Source organism: Hypomesus transpacificus, chromosome 5 (genome assembly GCF_021917145.1).
Source record: "Hypomesus transpacificus isolate Combined female chromosome 5, fHypTra1, whole genome shotgun sequence".
In the NCBI taxonomy this organism is placed as follows: Eukaryota; Metazoa; Chordata; class Actinopteri; order Osmeriformes; family Osmeridae; genus Hypomesus; species Hypomesus transpacificus.
Window position 1 is genome coordinate 4,016,975 of NC_061064.1, and position 24,311 is coordinate 4,041,285.

At 49.2% G+C, this 24,311-nt stretch overlaps 2 protein-coding genes across 3 annotated transcripts in view; both read right to left on the reverse strand.

The window, feature by feature from the left end:
• camkk1a (calcium/calmodulin-dependent protein kinase kinase 1, alpha a) overlaps positions 1 to 399 on the reverse strand; it is a 15,169-nt gene extending 14,770 nt beyond the window's left edge. The window contains 1 exon segment of the mRNA XM_047020933.1: positions 254 to 399. Coding sequence (XP_046876889.1) covers positions 254 to 399 — 146 coding nt within the window.
• A 2,235-nt stretch (positions 400 to 2,634) lies between these two features.
• Positions 2,635 to 22,694, reverse strand: atp2a3 (ATPase sarcoplasmic/endoplasmic reticulum Ca2+ transporting 3). Of its 2 annotated transcripts, XM_047020546.1 has the most exons (9): positions 22,609 to 22,661; positions 22,345 to 22,471; positions 13,161 to 13,178; positions 12,817 to 12,899; positions 9,193 to 9,297; positions 8,464 to 8,602; positions 4,126 to 4,206; positions 3,608 to 3,693; positions 2,635 to 3,369 (listed from the first exon to the last, which is right to left on the reverse strand). In XM_047020546.1, the coding sequence occupies exons 2-9, from the start codon at positions 22,460 to 22,462 to the stop codon at positions 2,650 to 2,652; spliced, it is 1,350 nt and encodes a 449-aa protein (XP_046876502.1). In that variant the 5' UTR covers positions 22,463 to 22,471; positions 22,609 to 22,661; the 3' UTR covers positions 2,635 to 2,649. The 2 variants fall into 2 exon arrangements, with proteins under 2 accessions (XP_046876502.1, XP_046876501.1); XM_047020545.1 differs by having other exon boundaries at positions 22,345 to 22,694.
• Between the last annotated feature and the right edge of the window lie 1,617 nt (positions 22,695 to 24,311).

The following is a 24,311-nucleotide window of genomic DNA, read 5'->3' on the forward strand; positions in this document are numbered from 1 at the left end:
CCACACACAGGAAAGTACTCCCTGGCGGCCTGGCTTCCCTCAATCGGAGACTCAATTAAATCTGGCTGATTAAAGAATTAATGAAGCAGCCGTCCAACAAAACCTTGTTTCCCCTCCACAGTGGCTGGTCCCGCGGCTCAGCTTTCTCCAGAGGGCGGGGCAGCCTTTGCTTCCATGTTTACAGCCCCAGCCCCCCCTCCTCCTCTGACCCAGACACAGCCATGTACCGACACACACATCTGTACTGCATCACGTCTGGGTGAAATCAGCCCCCGGCATCCAGGCCAGAACCAGGCCTCTGTCCAGGCCTCTGTCCAGGCCTCTGTCCAGGCCTCTGTCCAGGCCTCTGTCCCAAAACGACTGGAACGTCTGAAACGACCTAACTGCCAGTCTGGCCATTTTCTCATCAGAGGTAGCGGGTATCCGAGGACAGGACAGATGGACCGGGATAGCAGATTGGAGGAGAATGTTTGTCACACTGCCTCGTCCTGCCCCTGGGTGTGTGTGTGGTGGAGGGCCAGACTGGAGTGGGACGCTGTGTTCTCTGAGAGAGGAGAATGCGGAGAGATGAGGGCTTGGGAGGGCTCCTCAAGGCTGTAAATCTCTCTCTCTTGCTCCTCTGTCTCTCTACAACACACAGCGCTCTCCCAGAACAACCTGGAAGTCTCCCCCTCTCCGTGTGACCGTGACACAGCAGTGCACAAATTCCCAAATAGAACATCGCTCTCTAATCCACCCAGACGCGCCCCTCAGATGCAGGAACGCATCTGAACCCCCCCCCCCCCCTCTCCCTCCGTGATCGGTGGTCTCCATGGAAACAGGGCGACCGCGTGATTCGTGCAATTTTTTTACGGCCGTGCCTGCAGTTTGCCCTCTCTGATTCACTGTGGTGAGGCGTGTGGTTTGGACGGTGCTGCTCGCGACATGGGCAGGGCTTCCCCCGTCCCCTGTGTGCAGAGGAACCATGGTGTTATGACACAGAGGGATTCCCCCGTCCCCTGTGTGCAGAGGAACCATGGTGTTATGACACAGAGGGATTCCCTCTGTATGTCAGGGGATATCCCCATGGCAAGGAAACAGGATATTAGCCGCTGGTTTCCTCCCAACAGTAACAGCGTAGCGATGAATGTGTCGGTTCAAGGCTGGGGCAGAGATATAAACGGTCGGACAAGCACACACACACACTTTTCCTTTCAAACCGAAATTGTAATGACAGCTTCTGTTTGCAACTCTGAAATTGCCTCCCTATCACTCAAAAAGACAATGGAAAGGAAAATACTGAAACCCACCTATTTAAGGAGCGTGTGTGTGTGTGTGTGCGCAAGTGCTTCTGTGTGTCTGCCTTTATCTCCCGGCAGCAGTGAGCTAACAAGGCCAGCCCAGGGAGTAGAGCTGCGAGGCCAGGGTAAATATTGACCAGAGCAAGGCTCTTTCCTGTAGGTTCCCAGGGCCAGTTTACAGATAACCCTGTTCTGTTCTGCGGGGACTCCCTATTGCCACACATCACAGAGAAGGGGGGAGGTGGTGGGAGGGGGGGGGGTGACTGAGTGAGGGGATGGACATTTGAGTGTGGGTAGTGCACATTTAACTGGGAAAGAGACTAGCCCGCTTTATAGGAAAACAACAACACCACCAGCGGACGTACATACGTGCGCGCACACACACACACGCACACACACACAAACAGGTGACCCGCAGTTCGCTCCTGCAGGTCTGAGCAGAGAGACAAACCCTCAAAGCGGCAGTCATGTCCAGACACGCGCTGACTGTTCCTCCGCGCACCGTCACAGACGGCGCGAAGCAGCCATACTCCCTATGACCCGCAGACACAATCATTAAACTGCCAGTACTCTCAGCCAAACCCCCATAAACAGGCTTGTTCTCGGCTACTGATTCCATTCAAGCACAACATTGACTTTAGAGGGGATTTTCACTCCAGCATCTGAGGTGCTGAAGGTGTGACCTTCCTGTGACTGAGGCTCGACATGTGGCCAGGGTTAGGAAGAGGGGGCTGCTTTCATCAGAGGTCAGGGGTCAAATGGTAAATGTGAGGGTAAAAGGAGTTAACCAACGTTTGTATATATGTGTGTGTGTGTTTGTGAGTAAGCCTGGTGTCAGATTTCTGGGAGCAGAGACAAACAGGAGGTTTGGCATTTCCTGTGTGTGTTTGTGTGTGTGTGTGTATCAAGTGGGCAGTGGTGTGGTGAGGGTAAAGGAGGAGGAGAACATTCTAACCAGCCTAAAACAGGTGTGTGTGTGTGTGTGTGTGTCTAAGTGAGAGAGAGCAAGAGAGTGTGTAAAGACAGGTTAACAGTGTGCGCGCTCCATGATCCACAACACCTTATGTAAAGGAATGCTCAGTCAGTCTGAGATGTGGGAGGAGTCGGCCCAGCGTGCCAGGTGGGTCCGGGACACCGAACACGGACGCGCTCTGCACCGCTGCGAGCTGTACCAACACGCCAGCGCTCCAAAGGCCGTCCGACGAAAGTCAACATTACTACACCGCTGCAGGGAGTTTCCATCAAACGCTTAACCCCACCTATCCCCTTTCCACAAACCACACAGGCAAAACATTCCCAAGTGTTTTGAAGGAAATGTCAATCAGGCTCACCTAAATGAGGAGCTACCTCAGCCTTGCACAACACTCAATTATAACAAACACACACTCACACACAGCATAATATCATTTACACTGCAGAAATGCAGAGGGTGTCTGGAACACAAACATCCAGACACCAAACAAACTGAAATATTCAACATTTGGATGGAATAGCATGCACAGTAGCATATATTTAGCTTGTATGAAATGTGCAACATAAATAAAGGCTTATTATTATTATTATTAATATAATAACTACTCTTACTATCATTATTATATACCGCCCTCCCTCTGGTCCCACCTACCCTGCAGACAGACATCTGATTGGTGGTGAGGGTGCCCGTCTTGTCGGAGCAGATGACGGAGGTGCAGCCCAGGGTCTCCACGGAGGGCAGGGACCTGACGATGGCGTTCTTCTTGGCCATGCGGCGCGTGCCCAGGGCCAGGCAGGTGGTGATGACGGCCGGCAAGCCCTCTGGGATGGCGGCCACGGCCAGCGCCACGGCGATCTTAAAGTAGTAGATGGCGCCGCGCACCCATGAGCCCCCGTGGACCGGGTCTCCGAAGTGTCCGATGTTGATGACCCACACGGCCACACAGATCAGGGAGATGACCTTGGACAGCTGCTCGCCAAACTCGTCTAGCTTCTGCTGCAGCGGGGTCTTCTCCTGCTCCGTGGCCGCCATCTGGTTCCGGATCTTACCGATCTCCGTGGAGACGGCGGTGGAGACCACGATGCCGATGGCGCGTCCGGAAGCGATGTTGGTGCCCTGGGAGGGGAGGAGAAGAGCGGAGGAGGGGAAGGAGGAGAATATGAAAAGGAAGAGAGAAAAGGAATGAGAATAACAATGTCAGAAGTTAATTGAAATACTTTAAGCCAGACAGTCACAGACAAACCCCCCATGTCACACACAACGTCTGTGCCTGTGGAATGCTGGCTCGAACACATGCAGAGGAGAACCGAGCTGGCCAAACAGTCATGGCCCCCAGCCACACGGAGAAGCTTACAGAAAACAGCATGTTCTTCTTGTCCTGATTGACGGCGCGAGGGTCCGGGACAGGGTCGGTGTGTTTGATGACAGACACAGACTCTCCTGCAGGGGAGGAGCCAACACAGGGTCACAGTCATTTACACACGCAGCAAACAAGGGGGATTTCAGCAGATTATCACACTCGTGAAGTAAAAGGAGCTTGGCTCCTCAATGAGTCCCAGAGCTACATGTGAGGATGGACTGTACCACTCTGTGTAAATGTACCTGTGAGGATGGACTGTACCACTCTGTGTGAGGAATGTACCCTGTGACCTGTGAGGATGGACTGTACCACTGTGTGTAAATGTACCTGTGAGGATGGACTGTACCACTGTGTGTAAATGTACCTGTGAGGATGGACTGTACCACTGTGTGTAAATGTACCTGTGAGGATGGACTGTACCACTGTGTGTAAATGTACCTGTGAGGATGGACTGTACCACTGTGTGTAAATGTACCTGTGAGGATGGACTGTACCACTGTGTGTAAATGTACCTGTGAGGATGGACTGGTCCACTCTCAGGGTGGTGGATTTGATGGAGGTCACCCTGATGTCCGCAGGAACCTTGTCGCCCACTAGACACAACAACAGCAGCCGTTTGGGTTAGCGAAGGGGACAGGTTTGTAGACAAACAATTGTTTACATCCAACAACAAAAAAATCAAAGAGAAGGGGAGTGGAAACAGATGGAAACCAGAAGGAAGAGAATGTGTGCGACCTTTAGAATGAACTATTGGAAAGCGTGTCTGGCTATGCAGGTGGTGGAATCACAAAGGAAAGAGGAAAAAAGAGCGTGAAACCGCCAAACGATCCCCGTAACCCCCCCCCCCCCCCACCGTTCTTTAGTTGACCACTCAATCAGCGACCACAGAATCAAATGACTATCGAGATTTCCCCCCAAAAAGCTTAGAGAAAGGGAAAAGGAACAACCAAGCCTTTGCCTTGAAAGACCAGGCTCGCTCTCCGGAAAAACAACTGTGTCAATAAAGCTCTGATCGAGTCACCAAGAAGTCCAAACCAATCAATTGCCCACTCGGATTCTCAGAACCTCTCACCGCACAGACATAAACAAGAGGCAGGCCAGGGAAGCTTGCCTCAGCCCATATACTGGGCGTCCTCCACCCCACAGTGAATTAAACTCATATTTCACACTAAAGCGTTGAGGTACATTGTTGTGCTGAACCATCTAATCCCTAAACCCTACTTGCTGCTTCCACTTCAAGATGAACGACATTGAACGCCTTCCAGGGTCAAATCAGGACAGGGAAGCAGAGATGATTCCATGCTGTCAGCAAAAAACAGAAACCTCTTTCCTTCATCAGTGACACAACACCAAGAGTGAGAAAACAGGGGTTTGAGTGATGTCATGGGGCGGGCGGGGGGGACCATAAATAGAGACCCACATTATAATAGGTTTTTCTGAAATTGTTTTCACCACTTTCAAAGTAGGGCTTAAATGAAAAAGTTCCAAGAATTGCCTCTCTGTCTAGTAGTCGTTATGATTCTTGACATTTCTCCAGGTTTGTCACTTTCTCGCGCGTTATCTCTGACACTAATGTGGAGCTTCTCCAGAAGAATGATGAAGGGAGAGGGGACTGTGTGGACGTGAGAGTGGGATGTAACCCACAGGGGGCAGGGCAGGCAGAGGGCAACAGCCTGGCTTTCACACGCACGCACAATCTGTTTGAATTGGCCCAGACACTATCTAAATGCTAATACAGAGAGCTAGGGGAGAATGCTTTTTCTGGGCAACAATGAAAGCAGAGTAAACCGTTTGGTCAACCCTCCTCATCAACAACTTAAATCGGTTTGACAGCACAGCAGCTTTATCTGATTTTAGTTTGACTTCCGCAGCAAGTGTGTGTTACGTATAACTGCTATACACAGTACGTCGCAGTACATGCCGTGGTTACATGAGTGGAAGTGGACTTCCCCGTTTCGAAGCTCATGTGAAACTCCTGTTGAGGGACCAGAAGCTCCAGTGGAACATGCAGTCGTGAAGATGTTCCAGCTCTCCACGCTTGGCACGCCGGCGAGGGGGAACACCTTCACATGCAGGACAGCCGTGGTGTTTCCCAAGCAGCACGTCCCAGGTTTCCATCTCCTCAGGCCTTCAATTAAGGCCGTCTTGGTTCCTGAAACCCCATCCAGTGGAGCGTTTCCATCTTTTTAAAACCCCAGGAAAGTTCCACTGGAGGTGCAAATCATTACTGTGCTGTAACATTGGCTGGCACACCAGGGACAATGAGCGGGCGGGCGGGCGGAGGTAGGCTGGAAAGTTGTGCGTAAATATATACACTTTTTTTTCTTCTATCTACTCAAAGGCACTTGTGCTGGACTGGCTACTTTTCCAGAGCTTGCTCTATACCCTGGCATGGAGCTCACATGGAACTGACACTTACTAATCCTAGTGTAGATAAAAATACTGGGAAACAGGAACAAGAGGCAGTACATAGATAAATAAATCGTTTTCTTCATCAACAAATGCCAGCATGTTTCAGAGGAGCACTGTTTTTTGAGCCCTTTTTTTTCTGAATGCGAAGGGGGCGGGATACATTTTTTACCCACAGCCAAATTGTTTCCTGTTGTTCAACAGGTTGTTCAAGGTTGCTAGGGGGTAAGATGATGATGATGGAGAGGAGGGGCGGGTATTCTGCTCTACGTACCATGCCATGCTCCGTGAAAGGCCTTAGAATAACACTCGCACCCAGGTAATCCGCAGTGGTCGGTTGAGTGCACACACACCTCTGAAAACTCTCATCCCATACCTTCACACGGTCGAGGCTATATTTATAAGTAGGATGCAACCTTCGCCTCTCGCCCCCCTAACCCCTTTCGAGTCCGCCAGTGAAAGACTAACAGCTTCCCTGAGACCAGAGCTCCAGCCATTTCCACTTGCCATGACAGATTTGCTATGAGAAACTCCATTCATCCCCCCTGACATTCAGGGGCAGCCAGCTCTCACTCTGATGTGTCTGCAGCGGAGCGCGCCTGTCGCTGTGACTGATGGAAAGCAGCCCAGGTCCATGGATGAACTCTTTCCCTGGAGGAGGGCTGCTTTTCCAAGGTCTGAACCCACAGTCCTGGTTTGTCGGTGTGTGTGTGTGTGTCTATATGCATGTCTAAGTGGTTGAGAGAGAGTGCAAGGCAGTGTCCTCCCATGCTTTCAGAAGCCAACAGGTACTGTTCTGGGTGGGATTGGGAACTGTCAAGTCCATTGTGAGTGTCCAGATCTTCTCTGGTAGAGGGTAGGCTGACCTCTGGGACCCTGACAGACAGCCACGGCCCATTTAAACAGCAGCTAGCAAGGGTTAGGCCTTAGCTGTGGAAACGATAGCCTGGGGAAGACTATGACAGCCCAGTCTGGGAAACTCAGACAGAAGTAAAGTTCTCGATGAAGCTCGTCAGAGATTAACAACACCATTACACCAGGGCGACAGCACAGTTGATGTGGGCTCAGTCTTGTTGCCACGGTAATTGGTTGTTGGGGGGGGGGGGCCTGCATGGAAGTCTGTTGTTTGTGTGCCATCTCCTCAGTGTATGTGGGAAATGCTTTGGGAGATTTGTGTGTGTTGTGGGGGGGGGGGGGGGGTGTAGGAATGTGGACTTGTCACAGCGTAGCCCAGACACACGCATGCACAGCCTCCAGGCACGCATCACACACACCAACAAAGAGCTTCTGTTTCTTAGAGTGATGCTGCAGGTAACGTACACCCCCCATCATACCGCTTACGTTCTCCCTCAACCGGGCTCTCCCCCCTGTCCCCTCCTGATCTCAAACGAGCACACATTCCCCTCCAGTTCAGTGTGTTCAACTGTTAAAACGCTGCTTCATCTGGAGTTTGGTCTACGTTTGACTCAAAGCTCAAGAGATTCCAAAAAGAAAGAAAAAAACATCCACCGAGAATTTCATTCTTGAATCCTGAATGAAGTGAAAACCTTCCATCTGCCTCATTGTCTATTCAGACCATGCACCTTCCCTCTCTGTTTCGTGGCGTGACTGCCAAGCAGTGTCGTGATTATGAATGAATGCTGTGCTCCCTCTCTGTTGCGTTTTCCCTCCCTCCTCTTCCTCCTCCCTCTCCCTCCTCCTCCTTCTCTTCCCTCCATTTCTCAAGATATTATTCCGTTGCTTCTGAAAGACATCATTAGCAAGGCAAAGTCAAGGTCTACCCAAACAAACACTAATCACTTTGATGATGAAATCATTTTCATTTGTCTACGTGTCTGTGTGCGCCGTGACTTGAAAAGGGGTCTCTCATACACAGATGCACTGAAATCAGAGTAACAACAAGCCTATTTTTAGAGGAATCTACCCACACATGAGTGAGTTAACAGCAGGGGGAGTGTGTGTGTGTGTAGGAGGACCTGTTAGGGTGAGAGGGAAGCTGACAAACACCTAGCAACATCCAGGTGGTAATACTGAAGAGTTCAGAAATGCGTAGGGGGGTGCTGCGGAAATTTAAATGGGTCTCTAAATGCAGAAACAACCACAGCCACTATGGACTACAGATTTCCCCTCTCTCTCACACTCACGCTCACTCTCACACACACACACACACACCTGTGGCCCTGGCACCAGTAGACCCAGATGAAAGGCTCTTATGTAACACAGCTTGAGATATTCCAGTGATGTTTCCAGTCCCAGTGGCCCGCAGCGTCACACTCCTGAGTGTGTGTACAGTAATGCGTGCGTGTGTACATTCAGTAGCACTCGCCCTTACTTAGTGCGGGCACTAAGGCAGACAGCGTGAAGGGGAACAGAGAGGCCTCAGGTGGGTGAACCGAGCAGAAGGCTGACATTCACAGCACCGGTGAGGAGCAGCAGCTCACCTGCCACCTCCACGATGTCTCCGGGGACGATCTCCCTGGCTTTGATCCTCTGGACAGCTTTACGGTTCATCCGGTACACCTTCCCCATCTCCGGCTCGTACTCCTTCAGAGCCTCGATGGCGTTCTCGGCGTTTCGCTCCTGGGGGACGGAGCAGAGGCAGGCAGAGCAGGAGGTCTGGGTCAGCTCACTGGTTCACTCATGCCACTCAGGCTGTGTGTGCCAAGTCATGCTCAAACCTTTTGTTTCCCTCGAATCGCCAGTGTGATTCACACATTATTATTTGTATTTTTTTTCGTTTCCAGCAAAAGGAGGTTAGGTTGCACTTAACTGTTGGGTTCTATGGTTACGCTTGTCTATTGTTGACATTCAAAGGTTAGTAAAGGATTTACTTTTACAGGCTTTTAGGAGGTGGATATGTACACCGTAAGGTGTATATTATAGTATGTAGGATCTGCAAAAACTCCAGAGGTGCTTGTCCTAGAACTCTAGGTGGAATCCATGGTTTCCATGCAGACATTGATGGGTGTTTGGTATCCGCAGCACAACAATAAAGTCCTGCCGACATGTATATTGACTGCTAAGCAAACAGTGCTCATGATGTGTGGATTGGGTCTATTGCTTGTCATATAATACCAGCAACCAAAGGGATCAGACATAAATATCCAGCACATATAGTGTCACTCCACACCAGCTCTTCTCCAATGGAAAAAAACATATAAGCAGCTCACCTGCCAGACGCCGATCACTGCATTGGCAATGAGGATGAGCAGGATGACGATAGGCTCAACGAAGGCAGTGACGGTCTCCTCCCCTTCCTCAAACAAAGCCAACACCTAGAACACACACACACACAGGATCCAGCAGGTGAGAATCTTCTCTGCCAACATAAGGCCCTCCTATTATCATTTACCTTTCATTTGCTCACTTTGAAAAACTCTGTCAAACACATTATAGTGACAACAGCAAAGGTTGTTCCTAGTCCTGAGAAAACTCTGAAAAGCATGCAGTTCTCCCTCGACTGCTAAGTGCAATCCTGCAAAGGTGACCTCGGGAGAATGAACAAAAGTTCCTCGAGCTGTGCATTGCTGTGGGTGTAGTCTAGTGAGCCAGTGGCCTCAGCTTAAGGTCCTGGATGATAACATCACCAGGCTAAAGCTACTGGTGCTCCACTGACTGCCTGCTCTATTCAACCAGCCAACCAGTACAATGGACAGACTGTTGCCATGGAAGATTGTGACAGGGCCTAGGTCCAATTCCTCTACAGTATATACAGGTGCTCGCTGGAAACAAAGGCTCCTTCAGACCTAAAAAGGCAACACTGTCGGTTTGAGGAAATGAATGAAGCGTAATATTAGGAAAAGGTAACATTTTCTGTTGCACACGGGTGCCTCAATGGCCGAGGGGCACATTCACTGATGGAGTGAGACTGTGGGACAGAGAGGATGGATGGAGGTTTCAACAGTAGTAGCCCTATATTGTTAATACAGCAAGTTTGACACACACACACACAGAGAAACACATTATCAATGTTCTGCAGATGTAATGTGACAAACTGCTGAGGCGTGTTAACATTGCACATACACAGAGCAGGTGGTTGAGTCACCTGGTCTGACTACATAAGATTATCAGTGTTCTGTCTGTCTGCAGATAAGCCAAGGATACAAAAGTCCCTCCTCACCAAGCTTCAGTTCAATATTTAGAAAGCAGGTTAAGATTAACCTAAAGAATACCTAGGACTGGGTTGGTCTCAAATTTGTAGTATTCCTGTCATGCACTTATCACCCAGAAGACGAAGGCTTTGTTTACTATGTGGACAATCTGGTTCCTCTGGACAGACTAGCCTCGTCGTGGGAGCAATGGTTTGTTTCAGGGGTTAACAGGCGTTTGTGAGGTCAGAGAAACACAACCGGAGTTCTACGAATTTTCTTTGAAAAACAAGGAAAATTGGCTCGAACAAGAAATGGCTAAAAAGAAGAAAAAAAAAGAGAGAGAGAGTGAGTGAGAAATGGAAAAGACAGAAGGAGAGAGAGAGATGCATCATTTGAGATAACAGGAGGGGCTTAACCAGATCCCAGAAAAGTGGTTTCTCCACGTCATGTATTGAGCACCAGGATAAGCGCCGGCTCGAGCCCGGTCGATAGCTCATCATTCACGGTCGTTTGCGGCTGCAAATCTCCCCTCTGTGTGGAGAATATTGATGGAAGGCGACTTGATCCCAGCTCTTTGGATAGCCAGCCGAAAACCACACACTGGGGTTTCAAAGCTAATTTGGGCACTTAGCGAGTGATCCTCGTTTACTGTCAGGAGTTACAAAGAGGGAATGAAATAGAACTACTCAGGTTTAAACTGGCCTTAAGGACACACTGGGAGGGTCTGTTAAGTCTTAGTATTAAGGCTTTTAAAAACCTTACTCTGTAACTAAAAAGTTACTCAGGTGAACGTCTTGTCTCACGTACGGACAGTTCCACAGTTGTACAACAGTAACAAATGAGGGACACATTCACAACCACTCACACAGTATGCCACTGCAATCAAACGACTGGCTGAACACCTCGTACACAAACAGATGGATTGTCATGACTGAATGCACCCAGGCGTCCAAACAATGTACCATTTCAAGGGAACACAAGCCAGGAAGAACAGAGATCATGTAAGGATTGTGTCTGGTTACTATGCAGTCTGTTCACCAAAAAACGTAGAGACCAAGGGAGACGGAAGGTCTCATGCAATGACCACTTGACTTTTGCGCTCAATTCCTGCACAGCCGTTCACTTCTGACGCCCTCACTCACCCAGCGACATGGAAAAACTGGGGGGAAAAAAAATCTGATCCTGTGTGTGGAAATGCCAGACAAGTAGATTCAACACCTCGCCCCTTTTCTTCACTGCTCCTGGTCTCTCAGACTGGGTGATGTAGAAAGACCAGCCCAATGATAACACACTGACGCCACACCCCCCTCCCCAGTGTCATTACACTCAAGCCATGCAAAAAGCCAGGATAAACTCAGTACCTCCAGTCAAATCTATTCAAACTGACACCCAAATGAGTTCCAGGTTGACGCCCCATCAGTTGCATTCGCCTGCACCGCAGATCTCCGGAGGTCGGTCCCTCTGAGCCCGCGAGAAGGGCCGGAGCGCGTGAGGCCTTCTAAGGGCACACGTCTAGGCTAACCGCATCTGAGCCCCAAGAAAAACAGCTGCCCTGTGATCAAGGACAAAGTCAAGTCGTTGCTCCTGGCGACGCTGAAGAGGGTGGGAAGCACAACAACAGGTGTGTGTTTGATAAGGCACCGGGTGGGTGATTCAGGTGCGGGGAGTTTCTGAGGAAAGTCAAACGTCTGGTCATTCTGTGTGCTCGAGCAATGGAGGTTTGGGAGTCAGAGGTGCTCTTCTGGTGCTTGATGTTCGGCTGTGTTTTCTCCTAAGTACTCACGCAACGTGATGTAGAGAGAGGCGAGAACGAGGCCAGAGCTGTTGAGGATGTGCAGGTTCTGTAAACCAGTGGAATGGAACAAGGGCTCGGTTCCACGGTAAACAACACATTTCAATGACATGTAAGGGCAGCCCAAATTACATAAGGAAAAATAAACCCACACTCTAAGCTCACACTACAACTGCAACCCACGTCTGAACAGCACTTTGTGAAAAACCCTACCACTTTTTAAAAGGCAGGCTAAAAACATGAGCAATTAGAGTTGCTATATAGTATCATATACAATTTAATACTTTTTTTCCGTCTCCTGAAATAGCAGCATAATTCCAACCTGAGGCACTGGGGAGTTTCAGTAATAGATGGAAAAGAGTCATTATGGAGTCAGGATTCCCCAGACCATCCACCCCACCCCTTCATACCCTCCACTATAGCCAGAAATGGGGTCACTATTTAGGCATCGTATTAGAAAGCATGCTCTCCAGAACCAGGAAAAATGATGGTACTGTTGTGATGGTTGTTACACATGGTTAGAACAGCCGACATCACCGTACAGTGCCCATCAAAAGTTTGGAAACACCTCGCCTTTGAGCAGTTTTTGGAGAGACACATGCATCACCTGTTCATCCTTGTTTTTAAATGCATGATCTTAATCACTCAATAAAAGACTGGATGTTTCCAAACTTTTGACAAGCACTGAACACTGCCTGTCCTTGAGAAGTAGCTGTAAGAGAGTTTTGCATTGTCAATATGAAACTGTGAAGGGGTCCTGGAAACCTTCATCCTCCGGGCCAGGGGCACGGTTATGTGTGTGGGTTGAAGAGGAGCAATGATGATGTGAGCTCCATGCATTATGAACGAGACACGAGTCAGACAGGAGAGAAGCAATGACATTTTGGCCGGTTGTCTGGTGGACAACTTACGAAAGAGACGCAGGCTGCAAGCAAGAGGATCCTAACCAAGAGGTCCTCGAACTGCTCGGCCACCAGCTCCCACAGGGACTTGCCTGCAGAGACACACAAACACACTCTTGAATAATCCAAACACAGACCTTTCTTAACTCCTACCACGGTAATCTCATTGGTAAGACAGTCCGGGGTGTGTCGATGGTCTCCTGTGTTGACAGAGGGACCGTGTGTGACAGGATGGGTGGGATGTTGGGTGTATACGCTCTGGGTTTACCTCAGTCAACACACATCCTGGGCTAGGGCTAATTGTCAGCTTGTACAAGGAGGAGGTACGGCACACTGGAAAAATCAATATTTACCTTCTTCAGCTGGGAGCTCTGTCAGTGTCAGCCGATGCAGCAGGCCGCAGAGGAATGAGGCGGAGAGAGAGAAAGACAAAGTCTAGTTAATACATTTGATTAACTTCGCCTGGCTTTCAAATGCTCCGACATGTACACACAGTGTGGCAGAATCCTGGTGATTAGTTTATGATTAAATATCCAATAAAGGGGGGGGGGGGGGGGGGGGGGTTGCATCACAAGCCGTCTCTGAAATAAGGATTAGTGGGATCCGGGTCATTGTCATCTCTTAATTCTTTCTGTATTAAATGCGATTGGTTTTTTTCTGGTTTATACTAAAGAACATGATGTAAAGCTTTGATGAGATGGCAGTTCAGACATATAGTAAGCCTAGTTATTATACACTGGGCTATAGGCTGTGGCAAAAGTCTGCTGTTTAGTCATCACAGCCTGTGTGTGTGTGTGTGTGTGTGTGTGTGTGGGCGATGCAGAGCAGGAGGTGTGTGGGAGGGGGCCAGGGTGAAGAGGCTGGAGCTGCATCAGAGCTCACTGGTGCCTCTGGCCCATATGAAGACAGCTCCACCACCCACGAGCAAACCTTGGGAAGAGCGACCAGGACCAGAACCTGGACCAGGAGAGCCCGATCACCAGTCGAAAAGACACACTTTTTTGTCACACAGCCACTGTCACACAGCCCCTCAGAGCGTCATGCCAAATGACCTCATCCACCATACAACAAAACAAAACTGGTCATCTTGGCTGAAAGCTTTACTCGATGAACAATCAAACCAATCACATAAATACTGTATCTTCACTTCTTACTTCCTTATATACTGGCTCCAAGAGCTGTAGAGTTTAGATGACAAGTTGACCTAGTCATGGCATAAACCCATGGAGAAGCGATGTGTGAGCAGAGGCTGAGCTTGACACCAAGCGTGACCAGCCCTGAGGCAGGGGAGTGGAAGGTTGGGAATCTGGAGACAACGGTTTTCCAAAAACAATCCCCAAGAGAGGAATCGCACCATACGGACACACACATGCCACGATGGAAAGTTAAATACTAGAACGTTGTGACAAGTGGAATTACACAACGGGCTTTATGATCTTACGATCTTCAGTGTCAAATGAACCAGAAACAAGAACAGACATTTCTCCAGCAAACTTTCCATCTTGCCCCTAGGAAAGTAAAATGTGTTTTGATTTCAAGTTAAATAATCCTTAATTGAACAGTTTTTTTTTGTCAGAGTTTTAAAATAATGCATTGTACAAAGCGTACATTGTGCTTTGAAGGACAGTGAGGCTTCTTATTTCCCTGCTCTGATGATGTTATCTGAGTAGGCAGAGAGTGGGCCACGATAACACTTTCATCACAAAACAGCTCCGGAGTTCATAAAGCATTCAATTTCTACTGGTAAATACAACACTATTAGACTAATGCGTTATCCATTAGCCTACCACTTTGTATTCCTGACACCCTGGGCCTTAATAACCGATAATGACTCATCATCATCTGAATGAAACTTAAAACCTGCATATGAAAGTTATCAATTGGTTCTTCTCTCTGAATGTGCAGTGTGTGTCTGTGCGTGTGTGTGTGAAGTAGAAATGGGTCCTGCTATTTTCTATGCTCTGCCAGTCTGACACGGTCCCTCTTTCTGAGCCTCTTCTGGTGTTTGGTGATGTTTTAATGGCAGACAGGCTGGCTGCAGATCCTGGGCTGGGACAAACACAGGCCTGCTAGAGAGGAGCGAGGGAGGTAGAGAAAGAGAGAGAGAGAAAGAGAGAGAGAGAGAAAGAGAGAGGGGGGGAGGGAGAAAGAGGGAGAAGGAGAGAGGGAGGGCTAGAGGGGTTGAACGGGGTTCCCCGCGCAACCGTGAGCCAAGGATTCCCTCGCAGTCATCTGGGTTGTGTCAGCCCAGGCCTGCCCGAGCACATTCCTGACGACTGACTTCACCACGCCTCTCTGTTCTCCCCCCTGCTCTCCCTACAGAACGCGTGTGTGTGTCTCTCCACTCTCTAGTTCTCCCTCCCTCACTGACCTGGCTGTACAGACAATGAAAACAGGAGCCAGCCTGTTTACACACCAGCAGTGAGAACAGAGAGCAGGGAGACACTTCCTGGATACGGTTGCCAACAACAGAAGGGTGGAGAGGGGGGAGGCGAGAGGGGGGGGGGGGGTCATATCCACGGCCGGCCCAGCAGGAAACCCCCCCCCCCCTCCTGCCCCCAATCTATCAACACAGAGCCCATCTGATCATACAGAAGCTTTCACAATAGAACCGCCCGTACATAGGCCTTGGCCTGGTTGACGTTGCCTTTTTAATATCGCCCTTTAAAGAATTACGGCTCAAATCATTAGCAGGGCCTGTAAAGCAAACATGCCATAATATGGAAAGCAGCGCAGTAACAACAGACTGTGTTTCAGGCCTATAAATATGTGAACGTTTTCAAAAGAGTTACCATGGCTACTTGGCGTGTGGACGCCACTGGAAAAAACAGCGCTTCGTCGGGTAAGTCCGCCAACGCCTGTCGAAATTCACCCAGAATAACTGTTATGCAATGCATAGGGCCTTGATACGTGTCCCACCGCTCCGACCGGTCTCTACTCCCTAACCTGCAACCCTGCCTGGAGACCAACGCTGACTCCACACTGTCCAGTCACTGACACACGCCAATGAGAAGCCCCAGCTTGTAGCACTCAAGCTACTGTCATTAAACTAGCGAGCGTGCCAGAGGACTAGGTGGTAGACGGAACAGTAAAGACCAGGGAACATCGAGACAGTTGGGCTTGCGTGCCTGCTGGCTGCCTGCCTGCCTGGTCTAACCAGTCCAGTCATCTCTCTGAAGGATTCCAAAACAGATGTAGAAATGCCATGATGGTAATAGTGACCCCTAAAGACTCCCACTCGCTAGTAATGTATTCTCCTATTGGGAAGGTTGGCATGCATTAGCCTTGCTAAATGTGACTGATAAGTCCAACCACCGGTGTGGATGCGTTCTGATTGGATGGGAGGGAAGAGAAGGGGACTGCCAAGGAATAGAGCCCTGGTGAACGACGACACTTATTCCCTCATTAACATGCAAGTCTACGGGGATAATCTCTTCTTGGAGGTGTATAATCTGATTTTGAAGTGTGTGCGCGCGTGTGTGACTCACTGCCCGCGGTTAGGGATGATTGGATAGCCCCCCAGGGTCAGTGAAGGGGCTGAAGGGTCTCTGTTGTTGAGTCACTCATCATGACTAATATGGAGATGTGAAGAGGAGGACCGAGGCCCCGCCCACTGATGACACCACGGTCTCAGGTGTGCTGCCACGGCAACGGTCCAGATGTTCTGTCATTATCAAACGCTCAGCGCCATTCCCACATTTGATTAACACCCGGGCACTCGTCTCTTCCACACAAACACACACAGCTTCCATGGTGCTCAACACACGCACCAGGGATGGCACCGCTGTTGCATGCACAGCTCACAAAACAGCTTCTCCAACAGTTCTTGCATCTGAACACACACACACACACAGACACAAAGACTAACAAGCACTCCAAACCTTGTATATGGAGCAACACACACCAGTGATGGCACCACAGTACAGAGCTTCTCCAGCGAGCTTCGCTGACTCACTCTGCATGAACACTGAAACATGTCTGATCAGTTTCACGAGAGGAAGTTTGAGAACGATGATGAAACCTGATAAGACTTTCAATAGAACGGAACTTCCTCCTTCTGTCACTGGATCTCCCCTCACAGGACTCTGCATCCCCCCCGACTGGGCGGAGCCAGAGGAGGCCTTAGCTGTCAGGGGTAGAGCCCGCCCAGACTCCCTCCGCGGGCCATTAGAAACCCTTTAGTCTGTCTCTGTCATCAATCAGACTGGCTGGCAGGGAGACATATCTGTGTTAACAATCATCTATTTATAGGGTTCACTCTGAGTTTTAGAGGCCAGAATTAGGTTTGCATCCAGCCAATGGCTGCCAGTCGAGTGTCTGGGCAGCAGTCGAGTTGAAACCCTCCGTCTCTCTCTCTCTCTCTGTGGGTTGGAAGCAGGGGTTTGGATCGTGTTCTGATCCAGCTTTACAAGAGCTTTGGTATCTGGATCAGGGAAGACCGCACAGCCAAGGTCCAACTGTGTGTGAGCCAGACCAGAGAAGTTCTCCCTACACACCAAGGCCCCTGGCCTGGGAGGAGACTGTTTCAGAAGAGGCTGTCATTATTGGTATTGGGTGATGTGTGAGGCTATTTTCCTGGATACACGGCTGCTTGAATGGGTGGTTTGCTGGAAAACCTTATGTAAGACCAAAGACTGTTCCAGGGGGAGAGAGAGTCTCTGAGACACTTGACTTGGTTACACTGTAAACCCCTGCTAATGGGGTGCACTGGTGGCACGCAGTTATTGCACTCCAACATGATTTATAACGTGGGTCCATTTTTGCTTTCAGAAAATGTAACTGGGATCTTTTATGAAACTACAGCATGTCAATAGCATGTGCAGGAACGAAAAAAAGAAAGAAAAAAAACGTCTGTGACACCACACGTGCATCTGTGCTTATTGGGGCGAGATGTGACAACGGTTACCAGAAGGGGCAAGACTCCTTTCGAGAAGCACCACCCCGAGAAACCACACCCACCACGCCCATCCTCCATCCCAGCTCGCTGACTCGACACCCCTCCATGAGGACGGTGCAGCTGGGAGGCGGGCATGAGAAGACGAGCGACACGTGAGCACAGGGTCCAGGACACAGAGCCTTGTGCGTCCAAGGCAGTCACACAGACCGCCACTGGAGGAGGGAAGTGAGTCAAGCCCTCAGGAGCCCCAAGGACTCGAGGCATTCTGCTAACTTGCCTCTCCCGTTTCCTCTGACGAGACTCCAAATCGTTGCTGGCACCTATACGGTAGAGACAATGCATTGCATTGTGGTCGTGAAATTAAACCAGAAAAACGAGGGTGAAGAAATAGTGTGCAAGACAAGGGTAGGGAGGGAGGGGGGAAATAGTATTTTAACAGGAAGTGAGATAAGCCATTCTACCGTGCCGTTTGTCGGGTCTGTCAACTTCTTATTGTGGCCAAGTCAAGTCATGACTGAACCAACTCCAGCAATTACAGGAAGTGATTCAACACATACAATACAGTAGGGGTGCTCCTTTTTCTAAAAGTATGTGTATGAAGATGTGTGCTGTATTGCACAATGCTTCCCTGCAGTACATGAGGCTCTGACAGCGAATTTACCGTATCACGTCAGACTCCCGTACTTCCAATCAACCACCAAGCCCACCTTTAAGGCCCCAGGACGCTGGCCTGACACAGACCCAGAGGACACTTGTGACCCCCCTCCCTCAGTGAAAGCTGGAGGTGCAAGAAAGTCACACCGCATGTTCTCAAAGCACAAACATCCTCGCTGCAGTGCGTCTGGAGACCTGACACACCACTTCCTTGACGACGCTCACTCACAGATCACATCAGCAGTCAAGTTGTGTCAAACCAAATCGGAAGAACGACATCGTCCATTTCATGCCTAAGAAGAGGCCATGTTTGAGAAGTGAGTGTGTGTTTGGAGTAGGCCCATCAAGCCCTGGCCTCAGAGTGAGCCTAATGGGCCATGATGTGGAGGATAGAAGGTCACTTCCCCCCCCCCCCCTCCCCCACCCATGATTGTCCAAAGGTCATTGGGATTGTGGGGTTTGGCCAACTTTCCACCATCTGGAAGTGGGACCACCTCCCACTCTAAAAACATGCTGCATATGTCAGAGTTCCTCCAAACACAGAGGTTGACAGGGTAGAAATAGAGTCCAGGCTTATCACTCCATCTGTCTTGTGAGATGTGGAAAATTGAAATGTAATGGTTTATTGATAAATGCTCACTGAAAACATGCTATGAAATTGCCTGAACAAAGATAAAAGAAGAGGTAACACAGGCCAGAACTGCTGGAAAAATAAAGGACATTAACTATTTAAAAGCTTTTGAGAAACGTTTAGAAATGCAGTCCTTCTACTTCACTTAAGAAAGTATCTACAACGTAACTCATGTACGTATCCAGTTTGGCCATGTTGTCACTGAACATGTCAGGTTACAGACAAAGCCATAACCACACAAGTAATTTGACCCCAACATGGAACCAGAACACGCACACAGCAGCCCCAATTCAGAGGTACAAACCACATCTCACCACACTATGAAGCACATGCCCTGACTTTATGCTTTTTGTTCTGAACTGAACATGCCTGCGATGCACAGCATCAACAGGTCCTCCATCGGTCCTAACTCTGAACGGTCGCGATGCATGAGGATGGTAGCCTGAGGTCCCCTCTCTCTGGGTCTTCGGGCCTCGCTGCTAGAGGCCCAGACGCTCCAGAGGATAGTAGCATGAGGTCCCCTCTCTCTCTGGGTCTTCGGGCCTCGCTCCTAGAGGCCCAGACGCTCCAGAGGATAGTAGCATGAAGTCCCCTCTCTCTCTGGGTTTTCGGGCCTCGCTGCTAGAGGCCCAGACGCTCCAGAGGATAGTAGCATGAAGTCCCCTCTCTCTCTGGGTCTTCGGGCCTCGCTCCTAGAGGCCCAGACGCTCCAGAGGATAGTAGCATGAGGTCCCCTCTCTCTGGGTCTTTGGGCCTCGCTTCCAGAGGCCCAGACGCTCCAGAGGATAGTAGCCTGAGGTCCTCTCTCTCTGGGTCTTCGGGCCTCGCTTCTAGAGGCCCAGACGCTCCAGAGGATAGTAGCATGAAGTCCCCTCTCTCTCTGGGTCTTCGGGCCTCGCTTCCAGAGGCCCAGACGCTCCAGAGGATAGTAGCATGAAGTCCCCTCTCTCTCTGGGTCTTCGGGCCTCGCTCCTAGAGGCCCAGACGCTCCAGAGGATAGTAGCATGAGGTCCCCTCTCTCTGGGTCTTTGGGCCTCGCTCCTAGAGGCCCAGACGCTCCAGAGGATAGTAGCATGAAGTCCCCTCTCTCTCTGGGTTTTCGGGCCTCGCTGCTAGAGGCCCAGACGCTCCAGAGGATAGTAGCATGAAGTCCCCTCTCTCTCTGGGTCTTCGGGCCTCGCTCCTAGAGGCCCAGACGCTCCAGAGGATAGTAGCATGAGGTCCCCTCTCTCTGGGTCTTTGGGCCTCGCTTCCAGAGGCCCAGACGCTCCAGAGGATAGTAGCCTGAGGTCCTCTCTCTCTGGGTCTTCGGGCCTCGCTTCTAGAGGCCCAGACGCTCCAGAGGATAGTAGCATGAAGTCCCCTCTCTCTCTGGGTCTTCGGGCCTCGCTTCCAGAGGCCCAGACGCTCCAGAGGATAGTAGCCTGAGGTCCCCTCTCTCTCTGGGTCTTCGGGCCTACCTCCTAGAGGCCCAGACGCTCCATTCCAGCAGCAGACGAGGCGTGTAAAAGGCCTCCCGCTGCCGTACAGGAATGTTATGTCTCTGTCTGAGGGGCTGGCATGCCATATATCTTTCCCTGGATTTCGCTACCGTATACAGTGGACGTTAGAGGAAGGTTGGTACAGTCCTGCTCCAGAGGAATGGTTCCCTCCCAAATGGTGGTGGTGGTGGGGGGGGTCTCAATCTTCTACTCTGCCTCCCACTGTGCATCCATGTCAGGTCAGACATGATGTTCCTGGCCATGTTGGTGTCGTGATTCTTGTGATAATGAGACTACTCCTGCCACCCTGAGAAACTAATGTGTACGCTTGTCAGAGCAAAAGAAGCTAGGCCCCCTTCACACAGCTATCACCCACACACAGCATTTGAACAGCAGCTTACTGCAACTAACACCAAACTCCCATACTGTACGCAGCCAACTACAAAGGCTGGGGTTTTTTTCAGAGAGGAGGAAGAAGCATTCTGCGTGCACACATCCCTGTGCGAATGAACCAGAAAACAAAGACAGGTTTCTAATGTGTTATAGTCTTGGGAGTACAGCTTGGTTTACTGAACAGCCAGCCAAAAGAGGAAAGGGTATTCCCTCCGGCGTTTATCTATGCACTCGCACAGGCAGGAAGTTCACGGCTAAAAGCAAGAGAGACACTATCTACAACAAGACGTTGCTTTTTCCATGAAGTCATCACAGGCCTGTGGGTACACTTGATCGTTACAACAAAGGGCTGCTGTTTCACTCTGACAGTGCTGTGCGCTGCTCCAAAACACATGCAAATGACAAGGCCTGAGGGACAGCAGTAAATGTTGACGGTGGCTGAGTTAAATATATATATATATATACACATAGCACATTTGTCTACCGACATACGGCAAGACGACTTGTTGTGTGCTTGATAAACCCCATGAGGTAACACATTCTGCTGCGGCTCAACTGTCTGCATGCAACACTCGGTGAACAGCCCTGGACATTTTCTGCAAGTTTTCATCACATGGCCCTTGATATATAGCTGGCTCTACAACTGGTGTTTATTGCAATCTGGTGTTCCCTAATTAAGTGGCTTAAAGAAATATTATACAAATACTATTAATGGTCTAGTTAGATAAAAGGTATATATCGAAGGTCCAGCTCACATTCACAATTATTGCACTGCAATGTGAACCTCAGATTATTACCGACTCAATTTAAAATCTATGATGTTTTCATGTCATGTCTGCACTTCCTTATCATACATGGTTGCCTCTGGCAAAAAAAAATAAAAAAAATGCAGGTTCTCATTTTTAGCAGATAATATTATCTACTACATTATAGACCTACATTTGACAATGCCAATCGTCCGTATATTTGACTGATGCAAATTAGAAGGATGGCTAGGGCCCTGGCTATGTTTCCAGTTCAGTCACTACCAGTTACTTCAGTAGTTATGGCATCATACGACCATCACGTCGTGCCAACTTATGTTTCTGTATTTTTTTTATGCTACTCAACACTCTCAACATTCAAAGTGTAATTTATTAGCTCATAACCTTGAATACACAGTGAAGTAAAAAAAAAATCCATCCTCATGGTCGATTTCGGCACATTCAGATTAGGTTTGAGTGCGTCGTGCGTTGCCCGAACTTTGTGCAGAGCCAGAATGAAACCAGGTGCGACATATGAATCAAACTGTGCGAAATTGTAGGTGAAAATCTTTAACAGACATTTCGATGTCGGGTACAGGTCTACAGACTGGTTAAATTTTGATGAGAAGAATAATTTCCCCAACTTCATACTCTGATCATTGGCAGATCGATATCAGTTCTTTCCAACTAACAACACATTTAAGCCAACACATCAAACATCACGTTCATGTCACTCACCGTTTGGTCCATATTTTTCTAAATTGATTTTCACTTGTTCAAGTGTCAGTCCAGTGTTTTCGTTCACACCGAAGTTCTCTAGAACTTCCGATGCTGATTTAGTGTGCGCGTTTTCCATGTCGGCTGACTAAACAATTAAATCGAAAGGCATGTAGTTATTTAAGCAACATCTAAAATGACAATAAAGATGGAACAGCAGGAAATGTCCACCGATGTATTTTCAGACTGCCAAGCGGAGGTGGATGTGCGCAGACAGTCACCTGCCTCTTCGCAGACGATTTCAGCTGTAGACAACCTACGGTTCCCTGATATCGACTCTGCTATTGCTCAAAGATAAGCTCGCAGTTCCTAGTTCATCAGAATTAGAAGGTGTGCTGTGTTGGGGCTGGGGAGGGACCGCCTCTTTGGTGAGTTCGCGCGTGTGAGCACTCCCTTGCGTTACCATTGGCTCACATTACCTGAGTGGATTTTTCGACCTCATCCTTTGAGCAAAGCTGGCTTCTGCAGACACATTTACTTTATCACTTCTGAACAGAAACAGCATATGACCTTAGCAGGGAGTTTTATGATCACTGTAATATTTTGATCACTACTAGTAATGACATTTAACAACACATCCAAACACATATTTTCTTTTGGAGGAAAATCACTGTAGCCTACATCTTAAAGTGAATAAAGGAAACTGTCTTAGTCGTAGTTTTTTTTAAAGGAACCGCCCATCAGGTGTGGTAACATTCAGCCTAGTTTGGTTCAGACAAACCAATGGAATGGTAAATCTATAGTGCACCATATTGACTCATCACCTGTGACATTACTGCAGTGAGTCATGTGCAGCAGCTGAAATAGGCCGTCTGCAGTGCACAGGCTGTGGACTAGGACAGGTTTGGGAGAGAGGTATAACAGGAACAAGGTGCTCCAGTTCTGTCCAACTCACAGCTGGGCTCCTCTCACAGCAAACTTATTTAGAACAAATGCAGCTTACCCTATGTAACTTTCAGAACTTTTACATGTCGACTGTAGACATGAGGCTACGGGCGGCTCGCTGGTCAAACACAGGTGCAAAAGAACAGTGACATCATCAGAGTGCAGCCTGGTTGTGTCTGACCCCTGACCTCTCTGTGGTCCTGAGGTTGAAGACCCCGCCCCCTTTGGTCTGTTAATAACCCCATGCACACACCACTACCAGTTACACTGACCATGGCTGCAGACCAAGCAGGATGAAGCACACACCATCCAATCCACTCTCCTGCAGATTGTCGCCTAACATTCTGAACTCAGAAATGTCGCATTTAACAGACAAAGGGTTTTCAGACACGTAGGGCCAGCATCTTCATGCAGCGGAGTGCAAATTGTTTTGAAATGTGTGAATTCCAGATTGGGACTGGCGGAGGACGTGTGTATGTGTATGAGTCTGTTTGACACAACCAGAGAGTACAGTAAGAGAAGCCAAATGCACGACCACAAAAGGCCTTCTGATTCCTCTCATTTGAGGGAACCCCTCGGATGCCAAAGCTCTTACGAGAGGGAAATCCTCCCCCTCTTCCTCCCCCTCTTCCTCCCTCCCTCCCTCTATCTCTCTCTTTCTCACTCTCACTCTCACTCTCTCTCACTCTCTCTCTCCAGTGGCTCACAATGGCTGTCTGTGCTAGCCCCCAGTTCCTGTCACATAACATTTTCCATAGAGCCTTGTCTCTCAGCCTTTCAGCAGCATTTGCCTTTGCTTTTGGTTGCAGCCTTCATTTACATTATGGAAATGGCTCGTGGCTATCCTTGCATGAGAGAGTTGGAGATATTTTCCTTCCTCCTGCCATAAGCTTACCTCGGTCTGACTCTCCTTCACCAAAGGAATTATAGTTCCAAGGTCATAACAGACATCATATGGGCTTCCTCTGATGCTAAAGGAACCTAGTCAGAACCTCTGCATTAGCACCGGGTCCAGTTTGAGCTTGGTCAAATGTTTTATTTTT

Bases quoted from the DNA above. Each gene is read 5' to 3' on its own strand.
- atp2a3 (XM_047020545.1), bottom strand. From the start codon at position 22,462: ATGGAAAACGCGCACACTAAATCAGCATCGGAAGTTCTAGAGAACTTC. The intron at 9,298-12,816 runs GTAAGTTGTCCA...TGTGTGTTCTAG, and splicing joins TTGCAGCCTGCGTCTCTTTC to GTGTTGGCTTTGTTTGAGGA. The intron at 8,603-9,192 runs GTGAGCTGCTTA...TCCGTCCCCCAG, and splicing joins CAGTGATCGGCGTCTGGCAG to GAGCGAAACGCCGAGAACGC.